The following is a 25,025-nucleotide window of genomic DNA, read 5'->3' on the forward strand; positions in this document are numbered from 1 at the left end:
CTAATCCCTTATCCCCTTCACATCTCAGTTCAAGGGTCAACTTCTTTGTGAGAGCCCCTGCCTGAAACTTCAACCTCATTCGCCTCCTCTTTTTTTCTTTTCCCATAGTACTTACCACCTCCTATATACTTTATTTTCATCTTTATTTATTTGCTTTCAGCTCCAAGAGGGTAAATGCTCTGCCTGTTGCATTTGCTCCTGTGTTCCCCAGCACCTAGCCAGGAAACAGTCCGTGCTCAATAAATGCTTGTAGAAATTTGTGAATTGACTATGGTATTTCCTTATCGGTTCACAGTTCATTTTAACTAGTTCTGCATGGGACAGAGGAGTGTATGTCAGAGATGGAAGCTTGGTCTCTTCCTGAATTAAATGTGGGCTATTGCTTTTACTTCTGACAGAAGACAGATGACTTGCCTAGCTCAGGAGCAGCAGTGCTGGGTCTGTCTGCCTCCAGATCTGGTAGAGGGAATTGGTGTTAGTGTGGACGCCATGGGTCTGGGGAGGTGGTTCTCTTGTGGGGATTCTATCTCTGGTGTATGGATGGTAAGGTCAGGGGCTGCCAGGATTTCCCTGGGATGATGTTTGAACTTGCCTGAGCCAACATCCCACCTGCTGTGCGGGGGCATCTGGTCAGGACGGGTACTGGATGAAGGAGTCAGGCTCAGCAAGGGGCTTGTGCTCCGGGCTCAGGTGGAGGCAGGTGCCATGAATCTGTGAACTTGGCATAGAGCCTAGAGGGATCCTGAAGCCAAGACTGGCGGGTTTCAAATGCTAGCTTTGATAACCCAAATCCTCCTCTGTGTGCCTTCCCCCTTCTCCAATCCCAACCCGCCTCTCCCGATCACATCTCCTCTACATGTCTGTCACAAGGATTATACATATAGCATTGCTTTATGTAATTTTAAGTTCTGTGTATGGTAGATTGTGCTCACCAGCCTCCAAGGTCATGTGTACCCCGAGGACGTGCTTTTGAATTTGTCCATGAGGCAATGTGGAGAATCTTTGTTCTTTTGTGTGTCATTAGGTAACTTGTACTTAATGCCCTTTAATAAAGTTTTATATACTTCTGCACAAAGCATTTTGTTTCTTTTGTTGGATTCATCTGGAGCCACCTCTAGGTTTTCATTGCTTTTGTAAATGGAATCTTAGTATTTTTAAATGTAAAAAATATTTTTTAAAATATTTTTAAAAATTTATTTATTTGACAGACAGAGATCACAAGTAGGCAGAGAGAGAGAGAGAGAGGAGAAGTAGGCTCCCCACTGAGCAGAGAGCCCCATGCAGGGCTCCATCCCAGGACCCTGAGATCATGACCGGAGCTGAAGGCAGAGGCTTTAACCCACTGAGCCACCCAGGTGCCCCTAAAAAATATATATATTTTTTAAAGATTTTATTTATTATTTGACAGAGAGAGATCACAAGTAGGCAGAGAGGCAGGTAAGAGAAAAGAGGAGGAAGCAGGCTCCCTGCTGAGCAGAGAGCCCGATGCAGGACTCAATCCCAGGACCCTGAGATCATGACCTGAGCCAAGGCAGCGGCTTAACCCACCGAGCCACCCAGGCACCCTAAAAAATATTTTTAAATGTAAAAAACTCTAAAAACTCTGTAAAATGTCAAATTTGCCATCTTTTGAAAAATTTTTATTTTATTTGAGAAAGAACTTAAAAAGCGAGAGAGAGAGCAGGAACAGGGGACAGAGGGAGAAGCAGGCTCTCCACTGAATAGGGAGCCCAATGCGGGGCTTGATCCCAAGACTCCAAGATCATGACCTGAGCTGAAGGCAGGTGCTTAACGGACTGAGCCACCTGGGTACCTGTGAAATTTACCATCTATCCCGTTTCCAGTATACAGTTCCTTGATGTCAAGTGCATTTACATTGTTGTGCAACTAACCTCCAGAACCCTTTTAAGGCTGAAACTCCATACCCATTAATAACTCCCCATTCCCCCCCAGCCCCCGACCCCCAGCGCTCACCATTCTACTAGATACTAGGTACCTCATAAGAGCAGAATCCTACAGTTTTTGTCTTTGTTCTAGTACACATTCCGTTCTAGTAGGTACTATCAAACAATTTTCCAACATGGTAGCCACCCCCCCCCCCCGCCCGTCTCCATAGGCCGCCATAGGCCGCCATAGTCCATTGCTCCACATTCCCACACTGGTTTTCCATTTTCATCATTCTAGTGGGTGTTACTGGTTTTAACTTGTTTTTCCCTGATGGTTGAGGTTAGTGCGATTTGTGGTCCATCTTTTTTAAGATCTATACTTCCGCCCAGCCCCCCTTCCAAAGGAATTATCTTATTTCGGGTTTTTTTGAGATTTTTTTTCCCAGTAATCTCTACACCCAACGTGGGGCTCAAATTCATAACCCCAAGACCAAGGGTCACAAACACTACGGACTAAGTCAACCAGGCGACCCCACTGGATTATTAAAGCACTCCGGACATCTAGCATTACTTCCAAAAATACTTGCAGGATGGATCTCTAAAAGATAAGGTTCTCTTCCCCTCTCTCCCCTTGTTAGCAAAACCACAATACCCTGGGCTGCAGATGGGGAAAGGGGCCGATTCCTCACCCTCCCCACTCCCTTCAAACCCCCCCCCCCCCCCACACACACACACACACACACACACGCACGCGCGCGCGCGCCGACACCCCTGGCTTGCCTGACCCTTTTTTTGTCAAAAGCTGCTAGGTGTGTTGCCGCTTCCCGTCTGCAACGAGAGAAGAATTAGGCACAAACAAGTCAGCTGCAAGAGACTGGAAGCAGGGAACAACAGTTGAAAAGGACTGCTGCCACGAGCAAGAGCAACTCCACAGTCTCACTTTTATTAGATGGAAAACAATAGCCAACAGAAGGATGGATGAAGGTCAAACGTTAGTCACGTCTTGCAGGCAGGCGAGGAGGAGGATAAAGTTTATAGTTAACCAAGCACATTCAAAGGACTCATCTAACTAACAACCGGCACTTCTGGGAAGAGAAAGGAGCGAAAACGAAAAAGGGAAGCAGGTGGATTTCGTTCCACCCTGAGCTGACCGGGCGTTCCCGGGTGCTGGCTTCCCTGAAGCAGGCGGCGTTCCGCCCTGGGCGGGCCGGGCATCCCCAGCTGCCCAGCTTCTGTGAAGGGGCGGCCTTCTGCCCTGAGCGAGCCGGGCATCCCCAACTGCCCAGCTTCACGGTCGTATATCGTCCTTCTCCCCAAAGACCTGTTGCCAGTATATGTATTTCTTAAGGCCATATCTAAATGTGCTTGACAACTCGTAAAATCCTCCAGGGGTTACAGTTTAAGTAACAAATTGTTCCGAGGGGCAGCAACAGTGTGTCTTTTGATTCTTTAAAGCCTCTTATTTTGTTGGTGTGTTTAACCTTGGAAACTGGCCCTGGTCCAACTTTTCTTAAGGTCTTGATTATATCCAAGTGTGGCTTCAGTTGGGGGAATTACTTCTTGTGGGCAGAGAAGGTTTGTGGGTTGTGTGGCTCTTTTGTTCATTAGTGGATGAGCGGTTGACCCCCAAGAATGCTGGGTTGTGGGGAGAGCCTAGAGGGTTTTACACTGACACCCCGGCTTCTCCCCTGTCCTAGGGAAAATAGACATTCGAGGGAGGGCTACATCATACTTCAAGAAAGGACTGGCTTTTATTCCTAACCGCCTCTGGGAGTTGGCCTCTGTCTAGATACCTCCCCAACCGTCTGAGAGCAAGGTTTACTAGTTAACCTGCTCCCTCCGACCTTCCCTCCATACAAAGGGCCTATTTGCTGTCAAGTTTCTTTTCCTGGGATCAAAATACACCCAGTAGCCTCTGGACAGGAGAGGCGGGGGCATGGAAACCAAGCTGGTGACCTTCAGATGCCCTTGGAATTAATCGCACAGCCTACCTCCCAAGACCTCAATGTTCCAGAGTTTCTACCTCTGTAAACTGGCTGGGCAGTTGTCCCCGCAGCCTCCCAAACACACCTCCAGTGGAGAGAAGCACCAGTATCCCCCCTCCACACACACACAGGGGACCCCTTCCCACCCTATCTCCATCAGAGCCAACTCACTGATTTTTTTTAAAAGCGAGTTGCTTTTCTTTTTTCTTTTTTTAAAAGATTTTATTTATTTATTCGACACAGAGAGAGATCACAAGTAGGTAGAGCAGCAGGCAGGGAGAGAGGGGGAAGCAGGCTCCCCACTGAGCAGTGAGCCCAGGATCCTGAGATCATGACGGGAGCCGAAGGCAGAGGCTTAAGCCACTGTGCCATCCAGGCGCCCTGCCAACTCCCTGATTTATGGCAAATAATTTCTCATGCCGCCTTTATGCTTTTGAAATGAAATACTTAGCTAATGAAACCTACCTCCACAGATAATTCTTAAAATGTTCATAAAATAACCCTAACTATCACATAAAGGTGAGATTAAAAGGAGAGACTTAATTTTCAAAATCCCCTGAGAACTTGTTATACCGACGGACCTGATGATTCAGTATCTGCAATTTTTTTTAATCTCCCTGGGGAGTTTGATGTAGCCCCAGGCTATTCCTCTCTTCCTGTGGGGTCCCTGGGGCACCCCATCAAACACACAGCTGGCCCTGCAATACATGAAGAGATTTTCTGGTTTTGTGAATCAAAGAATAACCAGTCAAGTTCCCACCAAGCCAAGCGCAGTCCTCAGACTGACCCAGTATTGGCATCCCCTGGACAATTCCGTGTTAACCCAGTTTACATTGATATGCAGAATGGAACTGTGTTCCAGGCTCAGATCAACAGGCTTTCCTCCTCCTACATCAGAATTCACAGGACACCAATTATGAGAAGGAAGGAATCCGGGACAGTTCTCTGCTGAGTGGCATTGTCTTGTGCTGGCTCCCCCCATTCCCGTGGCAGCAAAATGCCCCCATAACTTTCCCAAAGGGACCCTGGGGGGCTGGGTTCACCACCCCACTCCTTGGAGCCATTATTCTGTTCATCAGTGAACAGGCACTTCTTGAACCCGTTTATATTTGTTTGTTTGTTTTAACGATTCTATTTATTTATTTGATTGAGAGAGAGAGAGAGAGAGCACCAGAGAGAGCAGAGCAGGAGGGAGGGGCAGAGAGAGAGGCAGACTCCCCTCAGGGGCTCGGTCACAATCATGATCAAGATCACAGGACCCTGGGATCAAGACCCAAGCCTAAGGCAAATAGATGTTTAATCAACTGAGCCACCCAGCCGCCCCCACCTTGTTTTTTTAAGATTTTATTTTTAAGTAATCTCTACACGCAAGGCGGGACTCAAACTCACAAACCCGAGGTCAAGAGTCTTGTGCTTCACCAACCCAGCCAGCCAGGCACCCCATCTGTTTTTCTTTTTCTCAGGTACAGCTTGAGCCCTCATTCCAAGAGTTCACAGAGATTGCCTCTGAGAAGAATTGAGAAATGGGAAGCAATCTGACTTGTCAGTGTTGCCTTCTTCTCCTACTTTAAGTTCTTAAGCTATTTTTTAACCTTAAAAAAAAAACTTTTTGGGGGGCGCCTGGGTGGCTCAGTGGGTTAAACCTCTGCCTTTGGCTCAGGTCATGATCTCAGGGTCCTGGGATCAAGCCCCGCATCGGGATCTCTGCTTGGCGGGGAGCCTGCTCTCTCTGCCTGCCTCTCTGCCTCCTTGTGATCTCTATCAAGTTAATTAATGAAAAAATAGGTTTAAAAAACTTTTTTGAACTCATATACTCGGGTCATAACGAATTTTCATAACCTCATTATCAAAAAGATTTCTACAGCTGACCTATTACGTGAAAAAGTAATTTCCATTATAGAGGGAAGGGTGTAATGTCTAAGATTTGCTTCCAGTTTTCTGCGGGGAGCAAGTGGGTAATCCCGGAGCTGGCTACTCCTTACACCTTTCCACTTTTGGACAGGTTTGAAAACGTCCAGAGTATATTGAAAACCTATGTGTTGAAAAGAAATAGGCCACTGTAACAGTCACTCTTTCAGAATTAAGGTCTCCCATCCAGACTGCTTGTGCCCTATTCCCCTTCTTAGTCTCTTAGTCTCTTCCTCCACAGCTTAATTACCTTCTAACACTATGTAATTTACATGTCATGTCTCCTGTTCATCAGGCCCATACCCATTGTCCTCTGGTTTAACGCTTTAATAATAAAACTGCTCCCTTCTTTCCTGTTTATGGAGAGGTTTTCCTGGGGCTGGCAGATTTTTATTTTTAATTTCCCCAACACGCTGTAATTTGCTTATTATGTCTTCTGTTCATCATCTAAGTTCCGCACCGACAAGGATCCACGTCTGGTTTTATTTGCTGATATTTATAATTACATGTGTGGCTTACATTTTGTTTTCACTGGATACAGTTAGTAGAGAGGCAGCCAGGCTGGGTTCAAATCCCAGCTCTGTCACCTACTAGCTGTGTGACCCTGGGCAGTCACTTGGCCGCTGCTGGCCTCCGTTTTCTCATCTGTGAAGGGGGCACATAGCGGTACCCGCCTCGATGGGTTGCCATCCTCACCGGTAGGAAGAAGCTCTGTAAACGGAGATCAGTGTTATTTCTGGTTAGAGCACTTGTTTTTGGAGTCAAGCAGATACGCATTTGGCGCCTACCCCAACTGTTTTCTCCTGTGAAATGGGGCTAATGTTGCCCCATCATAAAGGTGATGGGGATTTTTTGAAGGACTGGACGGGTCTGAGGCCTCCCGCCCAGATGCCTGACCAAAATAACTGCAGTCGAAGCGATACGAGGCCTCCCGCCCAGATGCCTGACCAAAATAACGGCAGTCGTTCCTCGCCAGGCGTCTCGCGGGCGGGTGTAGACCGACCCCGGATCCCGGCGGCCCCGCCCCTCCCCGGTCTGCGCGGTCAGGCCCGGTTTGATAGTCCTCCCCCCTCTCCCGGGACTTCTGGCGAGTACACGGAAGGGGCAGGACGGCTGGCTGGGGCCGGGGGTGGGGGCCGCTGGGCGATCCGAGGGATGAGAGCGCGGACACTCGCGGACCAGAGGATGGGGTGAGGGGTGGGAATGCGGGCTGTTAAAATGGGAGGGGCTGGCGCGTAAAAGGATGGAGGAGGGGAGGGGGACGCCGGGGGACAGGAGAGCGTCTGCGGGCGAGGAGCCCTGGCTCTGAGCCAAGGTAGGACTGCGGGGCCGGACCGCCCCGGCGGGAGCGCGCAGCACCGGGCGCACCCGGCTGGCTGGATCCGCTGCTGGGAAGGACCGGTTGGGAGGCTGGGGATTTGGGCCCCGGGGCCGGAACCGGGGCGTGGCGGGGCCGGGGCGGGGCCGGCGGCAGCTGCGCGCGCGCCGCGGAGGCTGCGGGCCCTTGCCTCCTTGACCTTACTCTCCCGCAGTCACCGCCGGGCCTGGCGCGGGCTGGGCGGGGGACCATGGGCGCCTCGGCCTCCCGAGGCCGGCCAGCCCGGGTCCCCGCGCCGGAGCCCGAACCCGAGGAGGCGCTGGACCTGAGCCAACTGCCACCGGAGCTGCTCCTGGTGGTGCTGAGCCATGTGCCTCCGCGCACGCTGCTGGGGTGCTGCCGCCGAGTGTGCCGGGGCTGGCGCGCCCTGGTGGACGGCCAGGCCCTGTGGCTGCTCATCCTGGCCCGGGACCACGGCTCCCTGCTGCCGCTCGCCCGCAGCTGCCTGCCCCCTACCCGCGACGGCAGCCCCTGCCTCCTGGGCCGCTTCTGCGAGCGCCGCCCGATCGGACGCAACCTCATCCGCAACCCCTGCGGCCAGGGTGGGGAAGCGCGGGGCTGGGGGTCTGGCCGGCGGGGGAGGGGCGGGGCCGGGGGCGGGGCTTCGTCGGAGTAGGTGGGAGGTGGCCGCCGGCGGGTGGGCGGGCGAGGAACTTGGGCACAAGCCTCTTGTATTTAACAGAAGGCCTCCGGAAATGGATGGTGCAGCACGGTGGGGACGGCTGGGTGGTGGAGGTCAACAGGTCTACGGTGCCCGGCGCCCCCTCGCAGACCTGCTTCGTGTCTTCCTTCAGGTGAATGCCCCTACCCCGCAAGGGCCAGGCCCGTTGTGAGGAAGACCTGCCTGTTCTCATTGACCTTACTCCCTCTTTCCTAGCTGGTGTCGCAAAAAGCAGGTGTTGGACCTGGAGGAGGAGGGTTTGTGGCCAGAGCTGCTAGATAGTGGCAAGATTGAGATTTGTGTCTCTGATTGGTGAGTATGATGACAGAAACAGCCCTTTGCTCAGCACTGACCACAGGCGCTGTGACCGTTGCATGGGTGACTTCACCGGGGCCGCCTTTAACAGCCCCTTGCAGATAAAGAGATGAAGCTCAGGGATGTGAATGACTTAACTACTGAACCCCTCTTTTCACCCCCAAATGGAGCTGGATTGCAAGATGCCTGATTGGATCCCGTTACAGAGGACTTGGCCCAGCTCAGTTTTGTCTGTGCATGACATGCTCCTTGCTTTAGGAGGATGCAGAGTAGGGTAGTTAGCTAAATTGACATTCTGGAGCCTGACTTGCCAAGTCCCTGGCTCTGCAGCTTTGTGGCTTTGGGCAAGTCTCAGTGTGCCTCAGTTTCCCTATCTTTACAAGATAGGTTTACATGTCAAGCACATAGCCAGCGCTTCATAAGGGTGAACTAGTTTAGTTGGATTTTTTCGAGTTTTGTTTTTTTGTTTTGTTTTCTGAGCCTCCATCCTCTGAGAATGTATATTTCAAGGTGTCAGATTTCCAGCAGTGGAGAGGTTCAGAAAGGGGAGGAGATTAGCTCTGATGGCACAGCAAGGAATTGGTGAGACCTGAAATTAGACTCAGACTCCTCTGCGGAGCATATGCTCTGTAGTGATGGTCTTGAAAGGAGGGTTATGTGTACGGGAAGACTTTACACGGGATACATGACCCAGATCATTTCAAGGGAGGCAATGTCGGATCTTCTGCAGCTGTGTTCCCTGGTTCTAAAATTACCAGCTACACATCACATCTCTGGTGAGATGTATATGATTTATCCTTATCCAGTCCCTCGCTCAGAGTCCCCAGTCTTAGAGAAAAAACAAGCCCCTCACTATGGTGTGTGTCCCCCACCCCCCGATGTAAAGACTACGGGCGAGTTAGGCAAAGTTAACTGCTTGAAATTGCAGCCTTACCAAATTCACTTACACTTTCATTTTTTGTTTTTTGGGGTTTTTTTAAAAGATTTTATTTATTTATTTGACAGATTAAGATCACAAGTAGGCAGAGAGGCAGGCAGAGAGAGGAGGAAGCAGGCTCCCTGCTGAGCAGAGATCCCGATGTGGGGCTGGATCCCTGGACCCTGGAATCCTGACCTGAGCCAAAGGCTTTAACCGTCTGAGCCACCCAGGAGCCCTTTTGTTTTGTTTTTTAGTAGGGTCCATGCCCGACGTGGGGCCTGAACTCATGACTCTGAGATTAAGAGTCGCATGTTCTTCTGACTGAGCCAGGCAGATGCCCCCAAGTTCCCTTTTTTTTTTTTTTTTTAAGATTGATTTATTTATTTGAGAGAGGCTGGGGGCAGGAAGGAGAGACAGATGGTGGGGGAGAGAGAATCCCAAGCAGACTCCCAGCTGAGCACAGAGCGGGAGGTAGGGCTTAATAACCACAACCCTGGGATCATGTCTTGCCTGAAATCAGGAGTTGGATGCTTACCCAACTGAGCCACCCAGGTGTCCCCAGATTCACTTTTAACTAAAGACCCCCTAACTTACCCACCCTCTGCAAATCCGTCTCATTAGACCATGTGTTTTATAATAAAATTGTTTTTAATTTGTCAGTTATCAAACTACTGTAACATATTTGTGCTGTTTTGGCCAGAGGTGTGCCCTTTGATCGTAACAATCAGTGGTTCCCAAATGTGGCTGCATATTATACAGAATCATTTTTTTTTTAAGATTTTATTTACTTATTTGACAGAGATCACAAGCAGGCAGAGAGGCAGGCAGAGAGAGAGGAGGAAGCAGGCTCCTCGCTGAGCAGAGAGCCCGATGTGGGGCTCCATCCCAGGACTCAGATCATGACCTGAGCCGAAGGCAGTGGCTTAACCCACTGAGCCACCCAGGCACCCCGATACAGGATCATTTAAAACTCCGAATGCCCAGGTCACACCCCATCCCAGTTAAATCAGAGCACCTGCGGGAGAGAGCCGGGTCAGTATCTGAGAAGTTTAGAGCTGACTGCAAAGTGAGAGGGCACAGTCCCCAAGACCATCCTCCCTTTGACACGAGCTGCAAGTTTGGGGAATTCAGAAAAACCACCCTCACCTTCTGTAATTCACTGGAAAGACGACTAGAACTCACTGGACTGTCATGTGAATGCAGTTTTGTTTTGTTTTATAATATGGGATTTAATTCTAATTAAATTCTGATTAAATTAAATTCTTAATTTTAATTTTTTTTTTAAAGATTTTATTTATTTATTTGACAGAGAGAGATCACAAGTAGGCATAGAGGCAGGCAGAGAGAGAGAGAGGAGGAAGCAGGCTCCCTGCTGAGCAGAGAGCCCGATGCGGGACTCGATCCCAGGACCCCGGGATCATGACCTGAGCCGAAGGCAGCGGCTCAACCCACTGAGCCACCCAGGCGCCCATCTTAATTTTAATTTTAAATTAAATTCTTAATTCTAAGAAGTAGAATGGTGTGACTCTCTGAAGGAAGAAACTAAATTTGTATTTTTTTTGCTTTTCGTTTTTCGGGTTTTTTTTTTTTAAGATTTTATTTACTTATTTGACAGACAGAGATCACAAGTAGGCAGAGAGGCAGGCAGAGAGCGAGGAAGGGAAGCAGGCTCCCTGCTGAGCAGAGAGCTTGATGTGGGGCTCGATCTTAGGACCCTGAGATCATGACCTAAGCTGAAGGCAGAGGCTTCAACCCATGAGCCACCCAGGTGCCCCATGAATACGGTTTATTACAAGAAAAACGTAACAGATCAAAAATGAGCCCAGGGAAGAAGAGCTAGGGCAGCATGGAAGCACAGAACTTTTGTGGTTCGCCTGTCTTGAGGTCAGGATGCAATCCTGCCCCAGCAACCATGTGACAATATACACGGAATATCGCCGACCTGGGAAGTGCACCTGAGCTTCATTGCCCAGAGTTTCTGCTGGGGCTTCATCACCTGGTTAATCTCAGACTCCTGGTCAGTTGATACCACCTGACATAGCCTAAACCACATTGTGGGGTCTTTCTGGAGTGGCCAGCCCCCACCGTGAGACTATCTGGGTGGATATGGCCAGCCCTCACTGGAATCCCGTTGGTAGGCTATCCAGCATGATACAAAGTCCCCAGGAGAACAGAGAAACTTCCAGCAGCCATAACATTCCCAGGGTCCAGAGAGAACCTTCCATAACCTCTGGACAAGGCGATTTTTTTTTTTTTTTTTTTAAGATAGAGAATATCTCAATCTTTTTTTTTTTTTGAAGTTTTTATTTATTCATTTGAGAGAGTGAGTGAGAGAGAGAGAGAGCATGAGGAGAGAGGTCAGTGGGAGAAGCCGACTCCCTGTCTAGCAGGGAGCCGGATATGGGACTCAATCCCGGGACTACAGGAACATGACCTGAGCCGAAGGCAGTCGCTTAACCAACAGAGCCACCCAGGCACCATAAATTCTTTGCTATACAATATCTTTTCAACATTTCAGATGATTCTAACCTGCAGCCAAGTCTGGGAGCCATTACTGGGTAATAATCCCAATGGGAAAATGTTAACACTTAGATCTTTATGATCACAGGAAAAAATTTTAATTTCTATTCATATAGGAATATTTTGGTATGTGGTTGGCAGAGCACAGTATTGGAGGGGCAGTCTTGACCAGTCAGAAGAAATTAAGAATGTGTCGCTATTACATGAGGACAGAATTGTGTGGGAGAGGTAGAGCAGGCATCTAATTCTAAGAAGTAGAATGATGTGACGACTCTGAAGGAAGAAACTGAATTTGTGTATTGTTTTGAAGAATTTATTTATTTATTTGACAGAGATCACAAGTAGAGAGGCAGGCAGAGAGGAGGAAGCAGGCTCCCTGCTGAGCAGAGAGCCCAATTCGGGGCTCAATCCCAGTACCCTGGGATCATGACCTGAGCCGAAGGCAGAGGCTTTAACTCACTGAGCCACCCAGGCGCCCCTGAATTTGTGTATTTTTATAGCACATTACCCTTGAGTTAAACTTTTAACTCCTTAAAAGTTTAAAAGTTCAAGTTTTGTACATCAGAATTGCACATTTTTTTTTTAATTTTTTAGAGATTTTATTTTTAAATCTCTCCATCCCACACGGGGCTCAAACTCACAATCTTGAGATTGAGTCACCTGTTCCACCGACTGAGCTGGCCAGATGCCCCTCCTGTGGTCCTTTTCAATGACTTTTCAATGACTGCTATGAAAGTTTTATTTTATTTTATTTTTTTAAGATTTTATTTATTTGACACACAGAGAAATCACAAGTAGGCAGAGAGGCGGGCAGAGAGGGGGGAAAGCAGCCTCCCTTCTAAGCCGAGAGCCCGATGCAGGACTCGATCCCAGGACCCTGGGTTCATGACCTGAGCCAAAGGCAGAGGCTTAACACACTGAGCCACCCAGGTGCCCCTGAAAGTTGTATTTTAAAATGTCAGCAGGGGCTGGATTTGCATACATGGGGAGGCCATTCTGGGGGAGAGGCAGGCAGACACCCAAAGAGATGAGGTGGGCACGTCCAGCCTTCAAGGCCTCCCTCCTCCCACAGGTGGGGAGCCCGACACGACAGTGGCTGTATGTACCGACTCCTTGTCCAACTTCTAGATGCCAACCAGACTGTGCTGGATAAATTCTCCGCTATGCCCGTTCCCATCCAACAGTGGAACAACAATGTCTGCTTTCAGGTGAGTCTCCGGCAGGGACCCGGGTGGAGGTGATTGGCCTGGGGAGGTTCTCTGTTATTTCTTGGGGTTTCTGTAAGGATGACGCCACTGGGGATGCTTCTGGTTCCCGGCTCTTGGGTAGTTGCTTCCGGACAATGGCTGGAGCCGAAGGCCTGGTGGGTGTGGGTGTGGGTGTGCACGTGTGTACGTGTACATCCCGCAGCTGGTGGCTTCATTTAATCCCAGAGCTGTGGGGTCTCTCTATGAGGGCTGGCCTGGATTTCCTCATGGCATGGCCACCTCAGGGCAGACAGACTCCACTTACTGGTGGCTCAGGATTCCACCAAGAAGGTTCCAGAGAAGCCAACAGAACCTGCATTGCCTTTTCTGACTTAGTTTTCAAGTCACTTGGTGGTTACGAACAAAACCCGCCCACTCAGACTCCAGGGGACAGGAAATTGGATGAGGAACCATGCGATTCCACTGAGCCAGAAGGCCCCAGGCTCAGCTTTCGAGAAGGCAGCTGTGGCACGACACGCCTGATCTCTTTTCTACCTACAGGTCACCCACGTGTTCTCCAACATCAAGATGGGTGTCCGCTTTGTGTCTTTCGAACACTGGGGCCAGGACACACAGTTCTGGGCTGGTCACTATGGAGCCCGTGTGACCAACTCCAGTGTGGTCGTCCGGGCCCAGCTGTCTTAGTGGAGGGCTGTCCTTGCACAACAACCTGAGTGGTGCTTTCCAGAACTGGGAACCATTGGCCAGGACTTCTCATTAACCAAGGACGTGTACCTCCCTGGCATCCTGGGTACTCCTGGAGGGTTCTGCCAGGACCCCTCTTGAGGTTCTAGAAATTACTAGAAGGAAGTTCTTTCTTCAGAGCTTCCTGCTGCTGTTACAGGGCAGTCCTCTACCCGGAGGCCCTCTGATTCAGCCCCAGTCTCCTCTGCCCTGTCTCCTCTCCTTTCTGCTGTCAGGGGGCTTTATCTGACCCTTCAGAGAAGGCCACTGATCTCAAGTAGACTCTCATCCTTAACGGCTGGGAAAATTCCAGCCACCTTGGGTGGCGAACTTAACCTCCCTCAGCTTCAAGGCTGGGACCAGGTCTCGCAGCTGAAAGTCAGCCAGCTCAAGAAACGTGTGGAGATCCTCAAGGACCCCTGTGATTGTATGTTGTATAATACTATATTTTATTTTGAAATTTTCTGCAAACATCAAGAGAATAATATATCCACAACAGCTATGTGCCGATCGTACGTAATAAATTTATTATTTTGCCAAAAGTGCCTCAGATCTTTGAAATAGGAAATATAACCTTATTGTCTTGTTTACTACTTGGTTTGAAAGCAACAAATTGTCCCGGTGGATGAGGGGAAGCTACAGAAGAAACTCCCAATAGAAAGGGTTTTAGTAGAAAGAATGAAGAGTGCGAACAGTATCATTTCCCAAGCCTTAAAGAAACCATCAGTTCAGACAAAGATTATCAGACAGTGGGTGTGTGTACACCACATTAGTGACTTTTTTTTTTTTTTAAGATTTTATTGTTTATTAGAGAAATAAGAGACAACAGCATGAACGGAGGGAAGGGGGCAGAGAGAGAAACAGACTCCTTACCTAGCAGGGAGCCTGACATGGGGCTCGATCCCAGGACCCTGGGATCATGACCTGAGCTGAAGGCAGGTGCTTAACTGAGTGAGCCACCCAGGTGGCCCATCATTTGTGGCTTTCTAGATGGGAGCCAGGATCAGGCTGTCCTCACACCAGTCCAGGGTCATGGCTAACTCATGGCTGGTGGGTCAGTGAGATGTTCTAGGTCATCTTTTCTTTTCTTTTTTAAAAGATTTTTAAAGTAATCTTTACTCCCCGTGTGGGGCTTGAACTCACAACCCTGAGACCAAGATTCGCACGCTCTACCAATGGAACCAGCCTAATGCCCCTGAAATGTGCCCTTGCCTTTGCTGTATTCCAGGATGAACTGCTCATTGAAGGGGTCAGGCCTTTGGCCTCTTTCTTGCAGTAGAAGGGAAACACAGGCAGAGAAGCAGCCAGACACACCCAGAGGTGGCATGTTTTGCCAGGTTCCTAAAAAAGGAGTTGTGACAGGTTGAAACAGAAGAGTCATGACCAGATGGAGTATGCGGGGCTCTTGTGGGTACTGGTTTGGACAGTTCGGCTCTAGATGGCATTTTTGGGTCAACTGGGGGAATTTGGATATGAGGAATATGGGAAACATCTAGGAAGGAAAAGGTGCAGTCCACTGCCTTAAAAAAAATGCAGCTATGTAATTCAATTTTGGCATATTTTTTTAAAGGTTTTTTTTTTAAGTTAATTTATTTGGCAGACAGAGATCACAAGTAGGCAGAGAGGCAGGCAGAGAGAGAGGAGGAAGCAGGCTCCCCACAGAGCAGAGCCCGATGCGGGGCTAGATCCCAGGACCCCGGGATCATGACCTGAGCCGAAGGCAGAGGCTTCAACCCACTTAGCCACCCAGGTGCCTCTCAATTTTGGCATATGTTATATGGTGTGTGTGTGTGTGTGTGTGTGCGCGTGCGCGCGCGCACGCCAAAGTTGATGATACCACTTTATACATGCACATGTACATACGATTACTTATATCCTGGGTGACCTTCTGGATATGCATGTGTATATAGATATGTATGTATTTATATTCAGAAGAAAAAGAATATTACCTGTAGGGGCACCTGGCGGCTCAGTCTGTAGAGCATGTGACTCTTGATGTCAGGGTCATGAGTTCAAGCCCCAGGTTGGGTGTGGAGCTTACTTAAAATAATTAAAAAATATATATATATTAGCTACAGTGTTACAGGGCTAGTGCAGTGGTGATCTCTGGTTGTGGTGATTTTGTATTTATTTTTGCTTATCTCGTTTTCTGGTTTGTATTGGTGTATAGAAGAGATAGAAGACAAATACATAGTATCCTCCAGTGCAATTTCCCTCCTCTTCCAGAAAGAACCACATTTCAGAAGCATCTTTGGTGACGGGTTTTCACTTGTTTTATTTGGTTATGGAGAATTCGAAATACATAGAGAAGCAGAGAGACAAGTGTTCTGACCATGTTTCTATTCCCCAGCACTAGTCTTATCAACTTACGGCCCATCCTAAGCCCACATCCCCATTGATTCTCCCCTCTCCCATATTTTTTTTAATATGTTTTTATTTTGAAACAGTCTCAAACATAGCAGAGACTGTATGGGTATGGCACAAAGCTCTTCCCCCCCTGAAACATGTAGTACATTTCCAGCATCACTGCAAAATTCTTTCATGGGTATTTTCTACATCTGAGGACATTTTCCTGCATAACTACAATATAACCACCCAAATCATGATGGTCACGTGAATTCAAACTGCCCCCAAAGGGCTAAGCTAGGTGGCCCTGCCTTATAAAGGCCTGTTGAAAAGGCCCTGGGTTGGCTCAGTCAACTAAGCATCTGACTCTTTTTTTAAAAATTTTATTTATTTGACAGAGATCACAGGTAGGCAGAGAGGCAGGCAGAGAGGCAGGCAGAGAGAGGAAGGGAAGCAGGCTCCCCGCTGAGCAGAGAGACTGATGTGGGGCTCGATCCCAGGACCCTGGGGTCATGATCCGAGTGAAAGGCAGAGGCTTTAACCCACTGAGCCACCCAGGCGCCCCAAACATCTGACTCTTGATTTCGGCTCAGGTCATGACCTCAGGGTCATGAGATCGAGCACCACCCTGGGCGTGGAGCCTGTTGAAGAGTCTCTCTCTCCCCCCACCCCTTCCTACCTCTCTTAGAAAGAAAGGAAAAGAAAAAAGGAAGGGAGAAAGGAAAGGGAAAGAGGGAGGGAGGAAACAAAGAAGGAAGGAAGGGAGGGAAGAAGGAGAGAGAGAAAGAAAGGCCTGTTTGTTGGGGCACCTGAGTGGCTCAATTGGTTAAGCGACTGCCTTCGGCTCAGGTCATGATCCCAGGGTCTGGGATTGAGCCCCGTGTCATGCTCCCTGTTCAGCAGGGAACCTGCTTCTCCCTCTCCCTCTGCCTGCCACTCCCCCTGCTTGTGTTCTCTCCCTCTAACAAGTAAATTTTAAAAAACCAACAAAAAAGGCCTGTTTAGGGGTGGTTCAGTCATTAAGCATCTGCCTTTAGCTCAGGTCATGATCCCAGGGTCCTGGGATCGAGCCCCATGTCGGGCTCCCTGCTCAGCGGGAAGTCTGCTTCTTCCTCTCCCCCGCCTTGTGTTCCCTCTCTCACTGTCTTTCTCTACCTGTCAAATAAATAATAAAATCTTGAGAAAAAAAAAAAAGGCCTATTTGCAAGGTGGGCCCTTAGACGGCATCTGGGAACTCGAATTTTGGAAGTGTTCCCACCATTACCTAACTGATACGTGGCTCTTAGACTATTTGTGTGAACAGTATGGTTTGTGCTGAACACTTGGCTGTCTTTTGGGGGTCTGGAGTTTGGGTACTAGCCAGGCAGAAAGAAGGTGTCTCTAGGACCAACTGCCTGAGTCTCTGATGAGCTTCCCTGGGCATCACACATCTGGGGCTCCACTTTTGTTGCTGGGTCAAGAGTGCATTTGGCAGGACCCCTCCGAGGAGGGGGAGGACCCAAGGAACCTGCATATAACCCTCCAGTGTCTGTATCTTTGTCCCTTATGACCCAGATGTGCATACAACCGCACCCCTGTAGAAAATCTCAGGGGCGAGTACAACTACGTCCTGAGTTTTATGAGTCCTTCAGCAAATATCTGAGCATGAGATACTCCTAGGATTGTACACACACAAACCCACATAGTGGTGGCAGCGGTGGGACTTCTAGAAGGATCCTGATTCAAATATGGCCACAACATGATTTGGGGTAAAGGGAGAATGGTGAGGGATGACGAGACCCTGGTGCCTGGTGGCCACGGAGTTCCGTTACCCATGGTCTGAAACAGCCCAGGTGCTATCTGTTGGAAGAGGGAAAAGTTAGCTAGGGAATTAAAACAATAGGTCCAACCCTTGGGGACCTGGCTGACTTGGGCAGATGCCAGCTATAGTGAGGAAAATTCTTAAGCCTGGTGATGCCTTTGGTGTTTTCCACTTTCCTTCTAGGCAGGAGAGGGAAAGGCGCAAACATTCCCCCAAAAGTTAGGGATCAAAGACAATAAACCTGAGTTTGTAGTGGAGTTTCTCCTCCCACCTTACGCCAGAAAGGGGCCGCATCCCCCAAAGATGGGCTTTTGTTGAACTAAAAAGTTTAAAGGTTTGCCTTGCTCTCCCCTCCAAGGGAGAAGACAGCTGGTTAAATCCATTCCCTGGGGGGATCAAAGCTTTAGATAAACCAGAGTTCGAAAGATGGGGGGGGACCCCATCTCTTCAGCAAGGAGACCACAGAACCCCCACCTAGTCTAGCTGGGATCTCTGAGCAGCCAGCATGTTAGCCCTGTAGATGCCGAATTTACCTTTTTCTTCCCTTTTAAGTAGGCTATCCAGCATGGGACTTGAACTCACCATCCCGAGATCGAGAGTCGTGTGCTGTACCAACTGAGCCAGCCCGGTGCCCCAGTGCTAATTTTACTTCTTAGGGATCTGAGTAAACTTGCAATGAGAGGGGCAGGGGGGGAAAAAAGGGAGAAATTCGTGGTACAACATTATCCAGCAATTATATCTAAAAGAAAAGGGAAGTTTGAAAAATGGCTTTGTATTTGGCGGCCATTTCATCAAGAAGTAGGATTTAAAAAACCAGTGATCAATGTATATGTATACATGTAATACACACACACACACAACACACACACACACGTTTGGGACGTTTTTGGGACACCTGGGTGGCTCAATCAGTTAAGCATCTGGCTTAGGCTTAGGTCATGATACCAGGGACTTACCATGGAGTCCTGTGCATTGGGGAGTCTGCTTCTTCCTCTGCCCTTACCCCCAATTTGTGATAACTCTCTTTCTCTCTCAAAGAAATAAATTAAATAAAAATCTTAAAACAAAACAAAACAAAACTTTTGGCCAGGGAGGCACTGTGCCTTTTTTAGGTTGTTTTCTTTCACTTAGTAATATGCAGTTTTGGAGGGTGCCTGGGTGGTTCAACGGGTTGGGCCTCTGCCTTCAGCTCAGGTCATGATCTCAGGGTCCTGGGATGGAGCCCTGCATCGGATTCTCTGCTCAGCAGGGAGTCTGCTCCACCCCCCCACTCTGCCTGCCTCTCTGCCTACTTGTGATTTCTCACTCTGTCAAACAAATAAAATCTTTTTTTAAAAAATGTGCTTTTGGTTCACCCATGTCTTTTCTTGGCCTGATAGCTCATTTCTTTTTAGCCCTACATAATATTTCATTGTCTGGATGGACCACAGTTTACTTAACCAGGAGGTGAATCCTTGATTGATTGCTTCCAAGTTTAAGGAGTTATGAGTAAGGCCTCTATAAAATATCCGTGTGCAAGTTTTTGTGTGTGGACAGAAGTTTTCAACTCTTTGGGGTAAATGCCAAGAGGCTTGATAACAGGATTATAGGGTAAGAACATGTTTAATTTTGTCAGAGATTACCTTCCAAAGTGGCTGGACCCTGATGTGCATTCCCACCAGCAACAAATGGGAGTTCCTGTTCCTCCACACCCTAGTCAGCACGTGGCGTTGTCAGTGTTCTGGATTTGGGCTGTTCTTTTTTTTTTTTTTTTTTTTTTAAGATTATATTCATTTATTTGACAGAGATCACAAGTAGGCAGAGAGAGAGAGAGGAGGAAGCAGGCTCCCTGCTGAGCAGAGAGCCTGATGAGGGGGCTGGATCCCAGGACCCTGAGATCATGACCTGAGCCGAAGGCAGAGGCTTTAACCCACTGAGCCACCTAGGTGCCCCTCAGTTTGGGCTGTTCTGATAGGTGTGTAGTTGGAAGCCCTTTTTGCTCACGGGTCCTGTCCCCATGCTTTAATCAAACTACCTTTTTTGCACCAATAATAATAATAGGTGTGTATTAGTAGCCCGTTGTTGCTTGAATTTGCATTTCCCCAATGACATACGATGTCAAGCATCTTAGATACTTATCTGCCATCTGTATATCTTCTCTTGTTCATTTTTGAATCAGATTGTTCATTTTTCTCATTGAGATTGAAGAATTCTGTATATATTTTGGATGGCAGTTGTTGATCAGAAATGTCTTTCACAAATATTATTTTCCCAGTCCGTGGCTTGGCTTCTCACTCTCCTGAAGGAGTATGTACCTTCCCTTTGAGCAGGGCCATCTAAGCTCTAAGACTGATAAGGAAAAAAGGACTTAGGAAAGCATTTCTCATCCTCTGGACTTGGAACCAGATCTTCCGGTTCTCCCACACAGCTATGCTGCTGCGGAAGAGAAGCCTCTGGCTTTTCTGGATTCGGGCATTTGCAGCTCCGAATTGCCCAGACCTGACTCTAAGCCAAAACCTGATATGGTCCGCGGGGGACTGTTTCGTTCACAGCACAAACTGCTCAGTGAACAGAGCTTCACTCTGGGACGTTGGCAGGTGTAAAACAGCCCTCTGTGGGACCCTGAACTGCGTGCGGTACGGACGCTGGCTGGACCACCTGGGTCACATAAGAATGCCCACAGGAAAAGGCTGCTTACAGATGGAACCATCTAAAATCAAGCTACTGCTCAGCTCTCTATTTCTGATGTAGATCCTAACATCCAATGCAGTTCTATCTTGTGACTGCTGCCGAGAGCTGCAAGCTGGGGGAGGGCTCATCACAGGGACTGTGACCCCCTTTGGGCACTTCTAACACGTTGGACTCTGGATCAGTCTGGGCAGATGTCGCACAGCTGTTGCCTTGTATTCTGTTTTCCCAATTAGTGGCAGTTTACAACAAGGACTCATAGTCTGACTCTACTTCTGTGGTCTTTCCCCTGATACCTGCCCCTCAGGAAGGCTGCTTGATTACTAAATACCACAGGTTCTTAGAACAGGCTTGATCTTCTCCAGGCTGCTTACTGGATAAATGATCAGGACAAAACGGGTAGGGGTTATATAAAATGATTTGAAAATTGTTGAATATTCAGGTTTTCATCTTGACCAATTCCTGGATATGGTGTGTCTTTCTCTCTGTCACTCTCTTAAGATTTTATTTATTAATTTGACAGAGTGCAAGCAAAGAGAGCTGCAGGAAGAAGGAGGCAGAGGAGAGGGAAAAGCAGACCCCTTGCTGAGCAGTGAGCCCGATGTGGGGCTCGATCCCAGGACCCTGAGATCATGACCTGAGCCGAAGGCAGATGCTTAACCAGCTGAGCCACCCAGGTGCCCCATGGTGTGTCTTTCTTATTAACTTCTATAAAAATGTTTTTCTCTTGAAAAAAAGCAGAGGAAACACTAGAGAATCCCTTACTGCAGTGATAGAAGAACTAAAATCTTGTCAGGTCCAAATTAAAAATGCTACAACCGAGATGCAAACCCAGATGGATGCCATAAAAACCTTTTTCTGTGAAAATGCTTTTGTCCCTTATTGCATCTAACCCTTCTGGATGAAAAGTTTGAATGAGAATTTAAAGATAATCACTTTTGGGCTTTTTGGCTAAGATCAAGTGTGGAGAATTTTTAAATAATTTGGAATTTGAAAGTGCGCGTGCGCGCACACACACACACACATACACACAAACTATTAGACCTAATGATTTAATAACTCAATTCAGGAAAGTTACAGGGTACAAGATCAATATAAAATTTCACTTGAGGGGCGCCTGGGTGGCTCAGTGGGTTAAAGCCTCTGCTTTCAGCTCAGGTCATGATCCCAAAGTCCTGGGATCGAGCCCCACATCGGGCTCTCTGCTCAGCAGGGAGCCTGCTTCCTCCTCTCTCTGACTGCCTCTCTGCCTACTTGTAATCTCTGTCTGTCAAATAAGTAAATAAAATCTTAAAAAAAATTTTTTTCACTTGAAAAAATTTTTTTTTGCCACAGATGGCTTTTATTCTTTTTTTAAAAGATTTTATTATTTGTCAGAAAGAGAGAGAGTGAGCAAGTGCACAAGCAGGCAGAGTGGCAGGCAGAGGCAGAGAGAGAAGCAGGCTCCCCACTGAGCAAGGAGCCCGATGCGGGACTTGGTCCCAGGACCCTGGGATCGTGACCTGAGCTGAAGGCAGCAGCTTAACTGACAGAGTCACCCAGGCGTCCCTTCACTTGAATTTTTATATGTTACCAATGATCATCTGAAAATTAAGAAAATAATTCAATTTACCATAGCATCAAAATGAATAAAATACATAGAAATAAGTTTAACCAAGGAAGTGAAAGATGTGTACACTGAAAACTACCAAACATTCCAGACAGAAATTAAAGAAGACATAAATAAATGGAAAGATACCCCAGGTTCACTGATTGGAAGACAATATTGTTAAGATGACAATACTCTCCAAACTGATCTACAGATTCAATATAATCCCTATCAAAATTCCAACTACCCTTTTTTGCAGAAATGGACAGGGTTATCCTAGAATTCATATGGAATTGCAGGGGGTCCCAATTGCAAAAGTAATCTTTAAAAAGAATAAAATTATAGGATTCACACTTTCAAGACTTAGTGCAAAGCTACAGTAATCAAAACAGGGTGATAAGGATAGACATATAGATAAATGGGATAAAATTGAGAGTCCAAAAAAACCTCATCTTCAGTCAGTTGATTTCCTACAAGGGTATCAATATCATCCAATGGGAAGAGAATTGCTTTTTCAGCAAATGGTGTGGGACAACTGGATGACTGTAAAAGAATGAAATCAAATCCTTACCTCACACCATATACAAAAATCAACTTGCAGTGGATCAAAGACAAATCTAAGAGCCAAAACTATAAAGTTCTTAGAAGAAAATATAGGACACAATCTTTTTCACCTTGGATTTGGCAATTGATTCTTAGATATGGCACCAAAAGCACAAGCCACAGAAGGGAAAAGCTAGATAAACTGGACTTCCTCCAAGTTAAAAACTGATGTGCATCAAAGGACACCATCAAGGGCGCCTGGGTGGCTCAGTGGGTTAAAGCCTCTGCCTTCAGCTCAGGTCATGATCCCAGGGTCCTGGGATTGAGTTCCGCATCCGGCTGTCTGCTCAGCAGGGAGCCTGCTTCTCCATCTCTGTCTGCCTACCTCTCTGCCTACTTGTGATCTCTGTCAAATAAATAAATAAAATCTTAAAAAAAAAAAAAAGGACACCATCAAGAACGTGAAAAGACAACCTACAGAATGGAAAAGAATATTTGCAAACCATTATCTGATAAAAGCCTAGTATCCAGAATATAGAAAGAACTCTCACACTCAACCAGGAAAAAATAGACCAGCTTTTAAATGGGCAAAGGATACAAATAGATACTCCTGCAAAGAAGATGTACAAGTGGTTGATAAATATACGGAAATATGTTCAACATCATTAGTCATTAAGGAAATGCAAATCAAAACCACAATGAGACACCACTTTACACCCACTAAGATGACTATGAGCAAAAGCATGGAAAATAACAAATGTTGGTGGTGATGTGAAAAATTGGAACCTCAGCCACTGTGGGGCTGTGGGCATGTGAAATGGTGCAGCTGCTTTGGAAAGAGTTCTCCCAAAAGTTAAACATAGAATTACCATATGACCTGGTGATTTCATTCCTACACGCATACCTAGGAGCCTTGAAAATGTGTTTACCCAAAAACTTGCACGTGAATGTTCAGAGCAGCCTTATTTATAATAGCTAAGAAGTGGAAGCAACCCAAATGTGTATCAAGTGATGAACAGATAAACCAAATGAAATATATCCACAACATGGAATATTATTCAGCCAGAAAAAGGATTGGAGGTGGGGAGGAATGAGATACAGAGCCACTCTATAACATGAACCCACCTTGAAAACGTTATGCTCAACGAAAGAAAGCAACGTATGATATGATTCAATTTCCATAAAATGCCCAGAATAGTAAAATCCATAGGGAGAGAAAATAGACTAGTGGTTGCCAGGGGATGGGGGGGGCGGTGGCCGGGAGAGTGCTTATTGGTAGTTTCTTTATGGAGGGATGAAATGTTCTGGAACAATATGGTGAAGATGCTTGTACAATGCTGTGAGTATACCCAAAGCCACTGAACTGCACATTTTTAAAGATTTTATTTATCTATTTGGAAGAGAGAGAGGGAGAGAGAAGGAGCAGGGAGGAGGGAGAGGGACAAGCAGACTCCTGGCTGAGCAGGGAGCCTGGTGCGGGACTCCATCCCAGGACCCCAGTATCACCACCTGAGCATAACCCACTGAGCCACCAGGCGCCACTGAATTGAACATTTTTTTTTTAAAGATTTTATTTATTAATTTGACAGACAGAGATCACAAGTAGGCAGAGAGGCAGGCAGAGAGAGAGGAGGAAGCAGGCTCCCGGCTGAGCAGAGAGCCGGATGCGGTGCTCGATCCCAGCGTCCCGGGATCATGACCTGAGCTGAAGGCAGAGGCTTTAACCCACTGAGCCACCCAGGCGCCCTGAATTGAACATTTATAAAGATTTTTTATTTTATTTATTTGACACAGAGAGAGATCACAAGTAGGCAGAAAGGCAGGCAGAGAGAGAGGGGGAAGTAGGCTCCCCGCCAAGCAGAGAGCCTGATGCGGGGCTCAATCCCAGGACCCTGAGATCATGACCTGAGCCAAAGGCAGAGGCTTTAACCCACTGAGCCACCGAGGCACCTCAGAATTGAACATTTTTAAATGGCTAACATAGAGTACAAAGTATTAAGTGAATTTTACCTCCATTAAAAAAAAAAAGTTCGGGGGAAAAAATGTAAAGTGATGATAACCGAATGAGCCACACTGATGTTGTAACAAAAAAGGAAAAACACAAGCTTGGCCCCTGAGGAGGTACCAGAGTTGGGGGAGAGACATAGGTGGTCTGAATTTTTCAGAACTGCTCCCAGAATCGGAAGCGTTGCTGGCCTCCTCAGCTGAAAACACCAGAGGGTTGCCCACTGGTTTATGTTACTTTCCTTCTGGAATTTCGTTTCATGCTAGGAATTAGGTACATGCTACATTCAGCACAAGACACATTGTTAGGGAACGGTGGGGACACCTCCAGAAGCCAAATTTCTAGATGCCAGTCAAGGGTCAACCTTGCAAGAGACCCTTCTAAAGATAGAAGACTTGGGGTGCCTGGGTGGCTCAGTGGGTTAGGTGTTTGACTCTTGGTTTCAGCTTCCGTCATGATCTCAGGGTCACGATCTCAGGGTTGTGAGATCGAGCCCCACTTCAGACTCCATGCTCAACACGGAGTCTGCTTGAGATCCTTTCCCCTCCCTCTCCTTCTGCCTCTGCCCCTCC

General features: G+C 47.6%; 2 protein-coding genes across 7 annotated transcripts in view; both read left to right on the forward strand.

Moving 5' to 3' along the window:
* FBXO17 (F-box protein 17) overlaps positions 1–25,025 on the forward strand; it is a 98,368-nt gene that overhangs the window by 26,309 nt on the left and 47,034 nt on the right. The window lies entirely within an intron of this gene.
* FBXO27 (F-box protein 27) overlaps positions 6,882–25,025 on the forward strand; it is a 35,265-nt gene continuing 17,121 nt past the window's right edge. The window contains exons 1-6 of one of the 5 annotated variants that reach the window (XM_032325158.1): positions 6,882–7,094; positions 7,312–7,699; positions 7,840–7,951; positions 8,035–8,130; positions 12,645–12,780; positions 13,156–13,313. In XM_032325158.1, the coding sequence (XP_032181049.1) occupies positions 7,348–7,699; positions 7,840–7,951; positions 8,035–8,130; positions 12,645–12,780; positions 13,156–13,302 (843 nt within the window). In that variant the 5' untranslated portion in view covers positions 6,882–7,094; positions 7,312–7,347 and the 3' untranslated portion in view covers positions 13,303–13,313. The other 4 variants (XM_032325160.1, XM_032325159.1, XM_032325162.1 and 1 more) reach the window with 4 other exon arrangements.

The sequence above is a fragment of the Mustela erminea genome, chromosome 19 (genome assembly GCF_009829155.1).
Source record: "Mustela erminea isolate mMusErm1 chromosome 19, mMusErm1.Pri, whole genome shotgun sequence".
NCBI lineage: Eukaryota > Metazoa > Chordata > Mammalia > Carnivora > Mustelidae > Mustela > Mustela erminea.